This window comes from Barbus barbus, assembly GCF_936440315.1.
Source record: "Barbus barbus genome assembly, chromosome: 21".
NCBI lineage: Eukaryota > Metazoa > Chordata > Actinopteri > Cypriniformes > Cyprinidae > Barbus > Barbus barbus.
In genome coordinates this window covers 18383662-18400096 of record NC_136749.1, presented here as the reverse complement: position 1 = coordinate 18400096, position 16435 = coordinate 18383662, and the positions used below count along the sequence as shown (strand labels likewise).

Here is a 16435-nt window from a genome sequence, read left to right as displayed (position 1 = left end):
TACCTACTCTAAAAAAGTTGAAAATCTTTTTCCCTGTACAGATGTGACCATGATAGGGTGTGGATCAGAAAATGCGTCTCATTAGCTCCGCTGTATTTACTAAAATCAATCTTTTCTTTAAATCTTTTGATTTAGGTTATTTAATCTTTTTGAATATATTTTTTTAAAGATTCCTACAGAAAAAGGGAATAACATTTGTTTCCGAATAATATTTGAAATCTATCTCTCTCACAGCACACACACACACACACACACACACACACACACACACACACAAAGTAACACAAAACATCACTAGCAAATAAAAAAAAAAAAAACACACACTACACGCTGACAGTTCTTACACTTTAAAAAAAAATAAAAAAAAAATATATATATATTTTTTTTTATTATATAAAATATAATATTATATAAAACATATATTATATAAAACAGATTTAAAAATTCAAATTTATTTTGTAAGATTCATAAAACACATTGACATTTTTAAAAGATGACAAAAATGTAAAACTACATATAGAACATGCATTTACATCAATTAGACTATAAAACAGTACATTTAAAAAATATAAAACATAATTTCTTATTTTGAAATGTTCATACAACTCAGTGTTGCAGTTACATAATTGGAAAGCAGGCATACGAGGCAATGCCACACATGTTTTTCTGGTTTCTGGCTATACGGATGTAGCCACCATCTCCAAAATGGGTACCCCAACTGTTAAAGTAGAACAAAATAATCAGCGTTTATATTTTCTCCTCAATGTTTTGTTTGTCACAGATGTTCTGCTTTTACAAGCCTTTGAGGGGGTATACTTCAAAACTCAAAATCATACCAAGCCAATTTATGATCACAAATCTTTACAATTGTTCTGATTGTACCTGTTTTTGACCAGCCAAAAGTCCTGTCCAGCAATTGTACCATATCCCACAGCCAGCACTGCATGGTTTACTCTTTTTGTACAGGTTGGGTCATTGTAAATTCCTGTGGATGTGAGATAACGGTATTAAAAAAAAAAATAAAAAAAAACACAAGACAGCACTAACAAGCCCTTATTACAAACACTTGAGATCTGGTAATCAGTCTGATAGAAATGCAACAAGAAAGAAATGCTCACCACTGCGGTACAGGATAAACTGAGGGCGAGTGGCATCAATGGCCACTGAAATGGGCCCAACGTTGGCAACAGTCTGCTTCAGGGCCTCCTCATCTCCTTCACGAACGAAATAGTACTTGGTGCAGTTTGCTGCATGCTGGGATGGATTGTATCTGCACTGCCCTTGCTGTAGGACACATTTATTTATTAGATTACGCATTAAGACCCATAATTATAATGGATTACAGTATTGAAAAAAAAAAACTGTGAAAAATGTAAATTTAGCAATGTAGAGAAAATGCTCTAAATTGGTATGGCCCAGATTTTGTGGTAACAGGCCTTGTCACTTCTAATATGACGGCAAATAATTGTGCGCTTAATATTTAACCCATGTAATTACTTGACGTGCAAGTTTTATTCACACAGACCTTAACACACAACTTACCACTCCTTCATAAGGGTAAGATGACTCTGAGTCTATTCCTCCATTATCAATAACATACTGGAAGGCAGAACTCATAAAACCACCACTGCAGCCCTTGTTGCCGTAACCGGATGAACAGTCCACCAGATTCTGAGGACTGAGGTCGACCAGCTTTCCTGTGGCCTTCATTAGCTGACCTTCAAGAGCCCCAACAGAGCTGAATGCCCAACACGAACCACATGCACCCTGACAGAAGAGAGAAACATGATAAAACTTCTAAAACAGGAAACACAAGAACTTAGTGGCTTGTGAAGCTGCAGAAACAGCATTTTGACCAATCAGTTTTTTGTTGCTGGTCTCTGAATTTCCAAATCATCATAGAGGAAGTTACAGGAAAGGGGAAATAAACTCCCTCAAACACTGACTGTACAAACAAAATGAAGGAAGTGAAATTAAAGAAAAAAGTTCTCTGACAGAGAGTGTGGTCAATTCACTTGACATCACAAGAGCAACATCTGAAATACAACCAAGCCATTTTACTTTGGTGAACTTAAAATATAATCAGTCCACCTACTATAAACAATTTATCTTCATGCTAGATAGAAATAAATAAATAAAATAAACACAACACACAAGCAGCTGCTTGATATCAAGCAGATATCAGTTAGCATGTCAAACAGAGTACATTCACACCTGCATCTTCACACTGGAGACATATCCCTTCTCTCTCCAGTCCAGAGAATCTGGGACAGGATCCCCAGAAGAGCCCACAAAATTTGCAGTTTGCCTCTTAAAGTTAGGAGGGACCCGAGTCGTGGCGAATGATTGTAGGATCTCCTCTGTTGTCTTTTAATCAACATGACACAAATAGGAAAATAAGGTCAGAATGAAGTTACGTTATAGCTGCATAATTTATAGATACCAATTACAAAGTGTATTATTTTATATTTTAAAGAAAAATAAATATAGGTGCAAGCAGCAAAGCTCCGGTGGCTTCAGAAGAACATTGCAAAGTGGGCACGAGCATTTAACCCTCTTACAGTCTGGTTGTTAAGTGTTACAGCAATGAAAGGGTTAGTCTAGAGCATCAAGAGTGTGAAACAGACACAAACACACTCAGAAAAGGAATTATATAAAACTTCTATAATGATCTATAAGCATTCTTGTCGGTAACACTATTTCGATAGTCCACTTTAGACACTCTACTAACAGTAAGTAACTTTGCAACTACATGTCAACTAGCAGTCATTAGAGTATTAGTAGACTGCTTAATAATTTCTAACACTTTATTTTGATGGGTCCACAACATACAACATACTGACTATGAGAAACTTTGCAAGTATGTGTCAACTTAATCTACTAACCCTAAACCTACCGTAACAGTCTAGTTAGTAGTTATAGTAGATATGTAGTTGCAAATTAATGAGAATTAGTTGACATGTAGTTACAAAGTTACTTCTAGTTAGTAGAATGTCTATAGTGGACTCAAAATAAAGTGTAACCTTATAATCATTTAAAACCTTTATGAAACAATTATATAAAACTATACCGACTGTAGAGTACATATCAACTGATTCTATGTATTTATTTGCCATTATAACTGATAGAAACAGAAAAAAAAGATTAGGCTTGAAAGATTTATCCTATATTTAGTGGACAAGCTTAGTATTCCAGCCTTCATCTGTCCTTCTCAATGTCTTGAGACAACATTAACCTAGTTTGGTGATAATTGCATGAAAACCCCAGGATGTGTATACAATTCCAGATCATGCATTTTTAAAATAACCCAAAATAGCTTAGTTCTTGTTGGGCAGAGCACTTCCTGTCAGCATAGTTGTTCAGGCTGATGAGATCTATACATGTATACATTTTGGTGACTGTAGGTGAAATGGTGTCTGCTACATAGCTTGTCGAAAATAGCCTAAGTAAAGGATGTACCACAGAACTATAAAAAATAATGCAGTATTGAATGCCAGAAGCAAAACTGGAACTTGTGCAAAATGGAAGCTACTGCATGCAGATAATCATGAACGAAAAACCACACCCACCATGTCACCCATGTGGTTCATGCCCAGATCATATGAATGCAGGCCCATGGAGGCCTCCAGGTTGTGAAGGGTGATAAGTTGAATGTTTCTCTCCCACAACTCCCTCCTGCCCAGTTCTTCAACCTGCAACAAACAACATTCACATTACAGGGATCACATGTGATATGTTGTTGTGAGACTGCTATCACTGCATTTATTACAGATATCCTTTGTAAATACTTCCAGTTCAAAGACAGACATTTCAATACAGCTCCAATACATGGATAGCATCAACACCACTTCAAACTATAGTAATGAAACCATTCTAGCATGACAAACACAATCAAAACACCATTATGAAAATGAATCCATAAGTAAATGAGCTTTTGGATCTTAAAGATGCTTGTGAAATTCATAGACTCACCCTACTGGAGTAAAACTTGTTATGCGTCTTCTTCCACAACTCCCAGTGCTGGTCTAGATTTGTGTTGAAATGGGCCAGTGCCGCGCTACAACACACGGCAAACAGCAAGCTCCCGAGCATCATGGCCTGACGAGAGCAAAAGGCCCGTCATTGTTACTGACATGCCTTCAAATATGAGTATTTGTTATTTATTTGCATTATGTTGACAACTGGCCTAAACACATCTAAATCAGCCACAGTATGGACACAATTCCTTCTGTACCAATCTATAGTTGTTGTTTTTTAATAAATGTTCATAACTATTGAACCAACCACATGGTAAATCAGATTTTTCTATAAAAGGAAACAAATTCTGAGTAAAATTAAGTAGGCTAACAGAAGTAAACCAAAAAGGAAGTTAAAACATTAAAGTGTTGTAAAACTTGTTGAGAAAATCCAACAAGTGATAAGACTTCATAAATCCAGACATTTAAGTATTTACAGACTCCCCAATATGCACTGTACTTATGTAAACAAGAGCAATTGCTTAATTCTTCCTGTATCATGACATCAAATAGGCTAAGTATATCTCGGGTCGTTTTAAACCCAATTTTAATCCTAAAAGTTAAAAAATAATTTTATCTAGATGGATTAATGAGGCAAAATGTGAATTTCAAAGGTTAACCACTCAAACCGCACAAGAGAACACATAGGCCAGATTAAGGAAGTAACGGGAAATTAAACTAACACTGGTGTTTGATCGACTTCACCTAATCCTTCATTCCACGACACATACACACGACAATTAAAGTATTTTTGAGTGTTTTCACTTTAAACCCAAAGTTACGACAGGCAAATAATAAAACAGTGGAAAACATTTAAATCACTTTGAGGAAATGTTGTCATAAAACCAGTCACCACCTGAATTAAAACCGAAAGAGAAACTTTTTGGGAGGAGAACTCGACAAAGGAGACAAAAGACTAAACACAAAAGTGAAGGACAACAAAACAAAAATGAGCTCATGTTTCGTCTCACCTGTGCACTCTCTTTAAGCTGCATTTCTGGTGGTCTGTAGACGAGGTGATGATGGACGTCTAGGAGTTCCTGGTTCGTTTGCTTTTATTTTGTGCCATCACGTGCTAATATCTGCTTATTGTGACATGGCACAGATGTCTTGCTTACTTTTTGTTTCGCCCTGCTACGTAAAAAAAAATATTTAGCCTATAATGTAATCAAATATAAACATGTAACTAAAATGTAATTAATGTAGTGAATAAAATCATACCATGTAATGTTTTGATTAGTTCAATAATATAAGTATTTATAATTAAATATGTCAATTAATCAAATGATAAAACATAAAAATAAATATACTATTAATATTAAAAATAATTATATGCAGTAGTAAGATACATGGCAAATTGCAGAAATCTAAAAATGTGCTCGAGGCTTTGATTAATTATAGCCTAGTTTTGTAAATTGTTACTGTTCAATTTAATAAAATAAAATAAAATAAAAAATGACAGCCTAGGATTTTAAGGGGGGTTTCCAGCGATGTTACTCTGTAACTGTAAGAAAACACCAGCAGCAGCTCACAGCTGACCTGCTAACTGAACTGTTAAAGACAGAAGTCATTTACGATTAGTACAAATACAAGAAGCTGTCTACGTAGGCACTAGGTTCTGAGTTTCACATGGATCGGAAACGAGAATGTTTCTTGTCTACGTCCTTTCTTTCTCATACAGTATCTTGTGTTTGGGTCGCCATCTAGCGGAATTTACGGAGGAAGATATTCCTCAAGAGATGCACAGTAAATATTTTTCATTTTAGACAATAATATATAGGCCAATACTTTTTTTTTACATGATATATGAAAGTATACAGGAAACAGGAAGACAGGCAGAGGAAATCATGTGGTTTAACACTGCTCAAGCACGCAAGCACATGACATATAAAACACCTTTTAGGTCCTAAATGAACATGCTGTGCTTAGAATGACATTTCTTACCATTGTGAAAAAGTTATAAAGTCCACGTAACCACTGCGAAACTGGAACAATTTGGTAGCATGACCTAATTTTTCCATTCATGAAGCATTTGCTGTTCGCTTATAAAATGAGTCATTATCATGATTTGACAAATATTTGTGCTGACCAGGTGCTGATTTTGATTGAAATAATATAGCTGCATTTAAAATGATTAAATGTGTGCTGATTTGGAGAATTCGTAGTTAGGCTAATATTAGAACTTACAGGTCATGCTGAGTGATAAATGATCATTATCTTTTGTCTCTCAGAAAAGATAATTTTGTTTCTTCTGAATATGGTTTTTCCAGAACATCCATCAGTTCATGTCACGTTGATGTGGTCTTTGGTTATATTTTGCAACAAAAACTCTGTCGAACATTTAGGCTACTCCAGCTTTCAATCATTCAGAACAAACATGCAGAACCGAAAGTGGAGTGTTCAGCATTGCCCATTTTAAATAGCCATGCTACATTTCACACCATGCAAGGCTTTCTGAAATAAATTCTTATTTAATCGATAAATGGCACCTGATGTCTGTGACATACAGAGGCCTCGAGCAAAGAAGCCTGACACTCGAAAATGAGGCGCTCGCACTGCGCATATAAAATTGTATCTATAGACAAACTATACTTAATTGTGACTGAATTACTGTTGAAAAAATGTGAAATAAAATCAATAAATAAATGTAATTTGTACCAGGCATCTCTTTAGCACTAATTGTGGCTTTATCATCTTCAATTTTGTAATTGTGTCATTTTGTAATTATTTCTCACAATTACTACTTTGTTTCTTTTTATATTTGTTTACATTTGCAGTGTACTTTTATTATTTGTACATCACAAAATTATGTAATGAAATATAGAACAAATCAGTGCAATTTATATCAGCACTTGACATTTGCAATTGTAAAACATAAATTTGCAATTATAAGAAGGTAAAGTTGTTTGTTTTTGAGTGTAATTTTGATGTAAAGTCAAAGTTCAGAGATTTTAAGTGGCAGTTATCGAATGTGAAGATGTGGGATACACGATACAAGAAAAAAAGGGTAAAGCTGGGTCAAACTGGGGAATGGGGAAGTGGTTCAGTTATGGTCATATGATTCATATGGTTCATGCCACTGAACACATAACTGTCATGACTTTTGTTTAAACAGCCCAGACTTAGAGTTTAGTTTTTAGTTTAGTATGTTCTTTTCTTGACTTCTCTTGGTTTCAACTTCCCAAAATAAAGGATCTGATGCTTTCTCTTCCACCTCAACACAAATAAAACTAAGTCTTCATACCCACAGGTACGTCGTGCAGATACCATGGTTTAAGGACAAGTTCTCTGAATTTGAAATAATGGTGATTTGGCATTGATATTTTATTCTCAGAATGTCATTTATTATATATAACATTTCTGTACAGAGGTGTGATATTGGTACTAACAGTGTTAGTGTGATAAACATATGATTGAGCCACATTGAAGTAAAACAGATACTTTTACCCAAATATGATGTACTTAAAATTAAACATTTTATTTAATATTGTCACAAAAAACCTTGGTAATTTATAATCAAAACATCATAAAACAAGTGTTTCAAAGATCAGATCCCACCAGGGGAATAAAAAAAAAGTTTAACAGACTGTATACACAATATCAAAATTTCCCTTATGAATTTCAAATATTGCACAATTTGATAGGATTAAGAACAAGACATCTAGGACACAAGATGAAAATACACTTAACCTTGTAGTATTCAAATCAACTGCATCTTTTAGAGAGTGTTTCCCCAATCATTATTTAATGTTGGAGCACACTGATAGTGATCGAGTCCCTTTTTGTTATTGGTCAGCAGCAGACAAGTTTGGTCCCATGTGAGCTCTCTACTTCCAGCTCTCACATGACAGGGAAACTGGCCAGGCTGGCAATGCCACATGCATTGTTACGGTTACGAGCCATCAGGACGTACCCCTTCTTCCCCCAATCTTCACCCCAACTTCAAGAACAGAAACAAAAAACAAATGGATTAGGAGAATTTTACACTATTACATACTGAATATGACAACATGGAAATGTATTTATTTTTATTTTTTTAAATGTATTGTAAATGTACTTTTTAACATATTCATTTATTAACATTTTAATTAATTGTTCATTTGAATCATTATGTTTTTATTTAAATAATTGATTTATTATTTTAACAAATCTCCGCTCTGTTTCCAGCATATTTTCCTTACCTGTTCTTCACAATCCAGTACTTTTTGCCTTTCGGTGTGGCTCCGTAGCCAACAGCTAGAACTGCATGGTTGACATCATCCTTGTTGCAGTTGGGATCATAGTATACACCTAGAAATGGGTTTTGGACATAGTAGGGCTCCAGATTTTAGTCTTATCCATCACTATAAAAATTTCAGCAGAACAACAACAACAAAACACTTTGTAGATGATGTAAAGATATGTTAAGTACCGCTTTTGTAGTACAGGAAGGTGGACTGCATTGCATCTATACCCACTGACACAGGTCCCACCTTTGCCACGGCGGAAGTCAGTGCCCTCTCATTACCTTCAGGAATCTCTTTGTACCCTTTACAAGCGGCTGCTCTCGCTGAGCTGTTGTAGGCACACCGCTGGTCCTGCAGGGCAGTAGTGAGATGAAAAATCATGATTGTCGTGACTTTCTTTTTCAGTAACTAAGACACATTTCTCAAAACTTAGTTCTCTTTTTCTCCATGCAGATCGCCTTACCAACTGGCAGCTTTGCACATCCAAAATGCACTAAAACAACCAAAATACTTCATATGTGTCTCAAATGAAGTCATTCTTCCATTAGAGTAGCAAAAGTTGTCACCTAACAAGCACACTTTGTCACTCACAAAACGGTGATCTAAAACAGTAATAACAGTGTAATTTGAAAGGCATAGTCATTGAATGCATCTAGAGCGAAAGCAATGGAAAAACCTCATTTGCATTTTAACCAAATAACATAAATGAATCATTTAATTTTTTTTGTTGTTGTTTAGCAGCACACACACACAAAAAACATTTTGCTTTCTGAGTCATTTAGTATAAGGCTGAATCTTACCATTCCAACATAGGGGTAGCTCTCCTCTGAATCAATGCCTTGGTTGTCTTTGACGTATCTGAAGGCATTTGTCATATATCCTCCACCACAGCCATCATTGTCAGTCACACAGTCCACCAGGTTCTGAGGACTGAGGTCCACCAGCTGACCTTTGGTCTTCTTCAGCTGACCTTCCAAAGCCCCAACAGAGCTAAAGGCCCAGCATGAGCCGCATGAACCCTGAGGAGAGCGAGAGCCAAAAAATACTGAAGACAGCCTAAAACACTTGTATACTGGTGGAGAAATAGTCTTTTTGACCACTGGATGGCGCTTAAGTACAGTGATAACTATAGTTTGCTTGAAACAAGATGATATGGATCATAATTAGATGGTAACTCTCATTCTGTTGAAATTTGTGTGAAAGCACTTCAGCATGAGTATAGGGTTGATCGTGTGAGAGTTTTTCAGAATGAGGAAATATTACAGCAATATTACTGAAATATTTTGTTATTTCCTCACTTGGTTCTTGACAGAAGTGACGTATCCCAGTTTACGGTAGTCAATTGATTTGGGCAACTTCTCCACCATTTCGTCAGGCAAATATGTGTTAGTTGGGTCCCGGTACATGGGCATTTGAAGTCCCATGACTTTCTCTGCGACTTCTTCTAGTGTCTGCAGAAAGATTGAACAAAAAAAAAGCTTGATTAAAATAGCTGATCAACCCTCAAAAATGTTATTAAGTTGGATCTAGTTTCAGTAAACATGCCTTTATAATACACATGTTATGTTGTTGATGGAACATTGCTGTTGTCATGTATACTCTGCAAACAGGATTAGCAAAGATTGTGACATCTTAAACTTAAAGGGGCAGGATCACACATATGCAGATGTTTTCCAACATATAACTGGCAAATGTTTGTAAAACAATGCATTCAGCATTTTACAGCAGGAAAATATTAGCAGATTGAATTAGGGCACTTACCATATCTCCAAAATGGTTCATGCCCAGATTGTAGGTATGAATCCCCAATTCGTACTCTTTGTTATGGGCTTCAATAAACAGCATGTTCTTCTCCCAAATCGCCCTTCGAATAGACTCTTCATCCTGTCCACCATAAAACAGATGTAAACACTTGGCTCAAGTGTTTGGTTCTCAAACTGTATATAAACCACCAGCTGATGATACATTGCATGAACCTGAACGTTCTATTGATTCAAATAATTGAGGACTCGTATTTTAGCCAGAAGCAAAAATAAAATAATCTTGACAGATTTGTTTATTACAAATACGCAGCTTTTTGCTTCACAAAGAATTAACCGATGTACTGAAGTCATGTGGATTAGCCTACTTCATGATTATTGTAATGTTTTTATCAGCTGTATAAACTCATTCTGACGGCACCCAATGACTGCAGAGGATCCATTGATGAGGAAATGATGTAATGCTAAATTTCTCCAAATCTCTTCCAATGAACAAACAAACTCATCTACATCTTGGATGGCCTATGGATGAGTACATTTTTTGCACAATGTTATTTTTTGGTTGGACTATTTCTTTAATGCATCTAATCTTTATAATTCACGGCACCTTTAAATGAAGATTTAGGTGGAATTTGCACCTAATACTTAAAAGTCTATAAAATAACTGACCGATCCTAAGGCAGTAAGATTTTCTTTCTTTGTCTTTTTTATATACTGAGCTGCAGTGCACATAAAAGCACAGCCCTCTTAGCCAGTACATTCCAATCAATGTAGTCATAAAAATACAAGCTCTTTTTTTTCAGAGAAGGGAGAAACAGATAGGTATTTCATGAAAACACTAGCCCAATCTAGTTTGTTAACTCTTTTGGCACCCTAAGGAAACAAATATTACTGGATTGTCTTCATAATCTGTTACTCACCAGGCCATTGTACTCCCTCTTGTGGGTGAGTTTCCAGCTCTCCCAAACCTCATCCAGTGTGAGATTCTCCAGTGTGTGAGCTAGTCCACACCACACCACCACGAGTAGAGTGATTCCACCAAACGCATGCATTATGCCCTGATAAAACAGACCTCCAGTCAGAGGTGTAAAGCCACACTGTAAACTATAGCACGCAAGCGGCGCTTCAACGTACGTGGCGTGTTAAACTGTAAACCACGAACAGTTAGTTCAGAGAAATAAGGATTAAGTGGTGATTTCTAAAATGAGCTAGAAGAAATTTACCGTGTTATTATATTTCAAAATAAAACTTTTTAAAAGTTTCATGAAGAATAAAAAGAAAGCGAAAGTGATTGCAACAAAGCTGCACCCACTACTTCAAATCTTTCGAATTTTCATACTTCTATACAAGTATTAAAACAGCCCTTTACAACATTTTACATATAAACAATGCAAACAATTTCAGACGAGTTAAAAAGAAGAGCAGAGTGCGGATGAGGAACCTCGGTTACCTGGATGATTTCCAGAAGTTCAGAACAAAAGCTGATATGAAACTGGGTTAGTGGACAACCTCTTTATATGCTGAGGTTTTGAGGAAGTTTCTCCTGTTGCGGGAAAAGGAGGAAGACCCTCTTCATCTGGAATCGTTGAAACACCAGCTCAGAGCGATGATGTCAGGAGTCAGGTTACAGTTTTAGGAAAAGTGGGAAGTTGGGAATAGTGTGTCCTATACCAAGGTCGTGGAAAGAGATTTGTAGTTGAAATTCAAATTAAATATACTAAAACCAACAACAGAAATGATTATATTTTAGAGATACCTTATAATATTTTCAGCTTTAAATGATGTGAAATCATTTGCATATACAGTTGCCAGGAAAACAAATTTCCAAGCAGTAGCTTCTATGCATCCATTATTTTTACATAACAACCATTAGGTTTACATAATGCATTTGCTGCAGCTTTTCCTTTATGTTCCAAAACTGATTAAATTCTCTCTAAAGTCTTGGGAATTGCTTTTTTTTATTCTTGCCATTGATTCTCAATAACATTTACACCTTTGAGCAGGCTAGATGGTCTTAGTCACACTAACAAAAGAAACAGTCCACCCAGTTTTCAGGGAATTTTTTGTTGTGATCCTGTAAAAGGACGGATGTGATTACATGATGCCCATTTTCTCATCTTGGAGACTGTAACCTTCTGTACATTCATCAACTCACATTTTCAGCTGTTTTTTGCTGGCATAAATAAAGGACATATGAAATATGACTTCAAACACCACTGATTTGATGGTATCAATAAATAGCATCTCTTTCTAAGCTTCGTTCTCCTAGGTCCGTGTTAGCTTGTCATGAACGCTTCTGCTTGTTAGTCAACAACCTGAGTTCCCTGTGCAGTGTGTCACTGCATGAGGTCTATGTGAAAATTGTCCCATGATGTCTACTGTATAGGTATGCGGTCAGCACTAAGATATAAATGTATGTCAAGGAAAGTCCCCTAGTGTTAGCTGTTCTTGCTATGTGCAGATTACTCATAAACATACAAGCACACCCATAAATATCACAGGCCAAAAGCAGCACAGCCTGCTGACACGGTGACAAGCCTGAGAAGACTAAATTTAAGAATGTATTCAGCTTTGTTTATGGGAAACAAAAAAAAAGTGTGTCCCTAATGTATTCATTTTAAGAACTGGGATTGGATTAGTCATATTTGCATAAATTGTTTGTGGAACACAGTTATTATTAATTTCAGCATTATTCACATTATCACAATATTCACCAAATGTACAAACTAGTCAATAAAATAACACCTCAGCACTTAAATATACTGGAGGGGGGCTTTCCCCAGTGTAGCAAGAAAGATAAGAAAGATACTTCAGATACTTATGATATGATATGATTCTATATGATATCCATATAGAATCATATTCTATTTTTATTCTTCATATCTATGTTTATTCTCATATCTATTTTTTATTTTATTTTATTTAATTGCTAGTTTATTTCTGTATATATGTTTACTGTACTTTTGCTATTTGTATTTTTGTAAACTTGAGGTTTTTCTTAATTTTGTTGGACAATTTGTTGGACAGTCGTACAGTACATTTCACTACATGTCGTACTATGTATGTATATGTATGTGACAAATAAAATTTGAATTTGAATTTGAATTTGAATTTGCATCTCATTTACTGCAGTTTCTCGGAAACATTTACACAGTGTTCACTGGAATTAATTTGACATTATGACATATTAAACTGCAATACATAAAAGAAGGATTGATTTGGACATTAAATGATAGAAGCATTTTTTGATAATACACACCTGCTCATTCATGCTTTTGGCTTTTTTATCGTTCATCTGATCCTGATCAGAACCAGCATCGTGTGTGTGTGTGTGTGTGTGTGTGTGTGTGTGTGTGTGTTCAAATGTGTTTTTGCTACAGCATTAAGGATTATGCCTTATGTATCTCTTTTAAAAATTTGTGAGTGCAGATATTGTCAGTGTGAACACAATTAAATTGTTGTGAAATTATTTTGTACAATAATCAGAGAATTAAAACTACAAACAAATGCTCAAATAAACACAAAACACTGCAATGCAATCATATGGACCTGATTAAATATGAAATATAAGGTATTAATTTAAATACATTGTTGTTGTATTGATATAAATTTAAATAGCTCCAGCATGTCAAATGCTCAGTCACATTACACTGCAAAAAAAAACCCCTCCTTCTTTACCCAGCTAGCTTTTAGCAGCGAACTCTACATCTGTTTCCTGTTACTTTACATTCCAGTCTAACCACATAACTGAAGAAACCCAGATTGCCTTGCTACAGTCATATGTCTGCTCCCATGACTGTCACGAGACTTTTGATTCAAAGTTTTTTTTAACAGTTTATTGTTCAGACTGGGAGCTACAGAGCCATGCATTAAACTTCCCTTTTTTGTGGGCACTATTGTATATGTCCTAAACACTACATAGTCTGGACACATTTAAATACCTATTTTTCACATTTTAGTGAACTAGTAAAGTCATCAAAACTATAAATTAACACAAATGCCAGGTGACCGAAAGACGTTTAACAAATCAAAACTATTAAATAAGCTTAACATTCTGGATTTCTATCAACCAGCTTTGCATTCTGGGATGTTTTTTAAACATGATTTAACGTGATTCCATGAGCAAATATTTGCATGTGATTCCATATTTAATTTAACTTTTTAATGGGAGTTTTTAATTATTATTTTTAGTGTTTTCATACTTTGATTTTACATTATATATTTTAATTATATTATATTATAAGTAAAAAGTGCTGAAGCAGAGGTACTCCATTCATAAATCCCATCACAGGAGCTTGTTTCTGTTTTCACCATTGATGCACACATGTCCACATGCTGGGGATTAGAGTTGAGACACAGAGGCCTGGCAAAATATACATTATTGCAGCATGACAACCAGTCTTTGAAGAGCAAGTGCACATTCACAATTTCAAAACTGTCCCATCTGCCACGTGCACAGGGATCTGAGGGTTTGTGATGGCAGGATTTGACCAATACAAATCAGTGTGCAGCCCATTTTACTCTAAGGTCAGTACGGCATTTATAAAGGCAGGTCAAGAGATTGTTGTGTCAGTGGATACACAGAAAAATAGAGAGAGAGAGAAATATTCAGCTGGGAATGATGTAGTAGATTTCAGAAGGTTGTGCAGGGATACGAGATAAACATCCTTTGACAATCCTTTTTAAATGTACAACAAACAGCAGTAAGGCTTTGTTTACAACATGGAAGAAGAAAAAAAACAACTAAAAGCAAATAATCCCAATTCCTGGCTTTATACCAAGACCAAGCTCTGCAGAAGACATTTTAGAAAAAAAGAGAAAACTGTTCACTTTACATAAAGCCTTTATGTATAATGCATTATAAAAATAGTTTTAATGCATTAATTTTTCCTTTGTAAGGCACCTTATAATGCATTGTACAATCACATGAATAATTTTAACCACAGTTAATACATTATAACACTCAATTCAATTCATTGTTACCATATGCATTTTAAATTCGGTTATAATTATTGACGACAATATATATTACGATGCACATTATGAATAATTATAATGCATTATACTCTTTAATAACCCTTTATAATGCATTATATACAAAGGCTTTAACTAAAGTGCTACTGAAAACACACTCTAAATGAGAAATAGAATTTATTGAATTTTCTGACAAAACAAACTGTCAGACAGTGGCAACATCTGTGCTTATAATTTAATATTTAATATAGATTAATGCATAAGGTTGAATTCTTTTAAGACTAAATATACACATACATATCTAAAGATTGGTACAAATGGTACATTCAAAGATATTTCAAGAATTTTTTTGCATAAATAAATAAAGATAAAGATAAAAAAGAAATATTCTATTATATTCTATTAATACATGATATTATATGATATATCACTGGTAACTAGACTACAATACAATGAAAAGAAAAAGGGTTTGGCAAAATAGGCCAGTCTTGTTGTGATGTATTACTTTCGTGAAGTTTAAAGAACTTAGAGCTATGAAATGAGGATAAAGGTGAATGTTTCCTATATTAGAGACATTTCTGCTCTCATTCCCTTCCTTCATTTGAAAAGTTTTCCCTCTAGTGGCCAGATTTAATTAAAATCCTACAGGCAATAAACCAGTAAAGTGTGCTACTCCAGCGCAGGTATCTCTGTTTCCATTTGACTTGCTCTACCAACGGGTTGTAACAGAAATAAACAACCATGTGGCAATATAGCTGTTGCCATTAGGGTACATCCTTATGATGATTGTGAGCAAATGGATGCAGTGTCTATGGCATGACTTGCCTGATTCATTGTTTTTGAGACTAAATATCATACCTCTGTTATTCATTTGTACACTGGGGCCAGAATTAACATGTATGGTTCAATGGGTGCAATATCTGTCCTCCTCACACAAAAAGAGAATAAAATACATGATTTTTTTTACATTAATAGTGCTGGTTAATGTTATGTGAAGGCACTGTTCTTTAAGAATATACTGTATGTAGTCTGAATGCTAGTGATTGCGTGGCTTTTTCATCCTGGCATGAGGGCTAAAATAGCTGCCACAGTCTGATTAACCACAGAAATGTTTAACACAAGTCATATAACATTGTTGTCTCTCTACAGATGGTGAAACTTTGCATATTTTAAAATCAAGGTGAATGGCTACAGTAAATATTATTTAATAAAAGCTATTTTTGTTCTGCAGTATTCCTTGGAGATCTGACCATGGTCAGCATATTAGAGGATCTTGGTTGCAGGCCTGCACATCTGACTCGAAGCCTCAAAGCAAATAGTGATTTATCACAGTCTTAATTGCACTGTATTAGCCAATGCTGTAAAAAGAAAAGTTATGTTAACAAAAAAATTATAATAATACTACAGAAAAAAAAAAAAACAACAACTAACAATTGGCAAGTTACCTTACCCATATAGA

At 35.0% G+C, this 16435-nt stretch overlaps 2 protein-coding genes across 3 annotated transcripts; both read right to left on the bottom strand.

Moving 5' to 3' along the window:
• Positions 1 to 424: 424 nt before the first annotated feature.
• Positions 425 to 5585, bottom strand: LOC306887749 (cathepsin S-like). Its single transcript, XM_079445754.1, has 9 exons — positions 5238 to 5585; positions 4988 to 5150; positions 3973 to 4098; positions 3570 to 3692; positions 2215 to 2367; positions 1543 to 1767; positions 1119 to 1284; positions 883 to 985; positions 425 to 718 (listed from the first exon to the last, which is right to left on the bottom strand). The coding sequence occupies exons 2-9, from the start codon at positions 5009 to 5011 to the stop codon at positions 619 to 621; spliced, it is 1020 nt and encodes a 339-aa protein (XP_079301880.1). The 5' UTR covers positions 5012 to 5150; positions 5238 to 5585; the 3' UTR covers positions 425 to 618.
• Positions 5586 to 7470: 1885 nt separating this feature from the next.
• On the bottom strand, positions 7471 to 11645 carry LOC306887442 (cathepsin K-like). Of its 2 annotated transcripts, none has more exons than XM_079445154.1 (8): positions 11453 to 11645; positions 10923 to 11060; positions 10004 to 10126; positions 9541 to 9693; positions 9043 to 9261; positions 8428 to 8593; positions 8198 to 8306; positions 7471 to 7956 (listed from the first exon to the last, which is right to left on the bottom strand). In XM_079445154.1, exons 2-8 carry the CDS (start codon positions 11052 to 11054, stop codon positions 7857 to 7859), a joined length of 1002 nt encoding a protein of 333 aa, XP_079301280.1. In that variant the 5' UTR covers positions 11055 to 11060; positions 11453 to 11645; the 3' UTR covers positions 7471 to 7856. The 2 variants fall into 2 exon arrangements, with proteins under 2 accessions (XP_079301280.1, XP_079301281.1); XM_079445155.1 differs by having other exon boundaries at positions 10923 to 11074; positions 11453 to 11602.
• Between the last annotated feature and the right edge of the window lie 4790 nt (positions 11646 to 16435).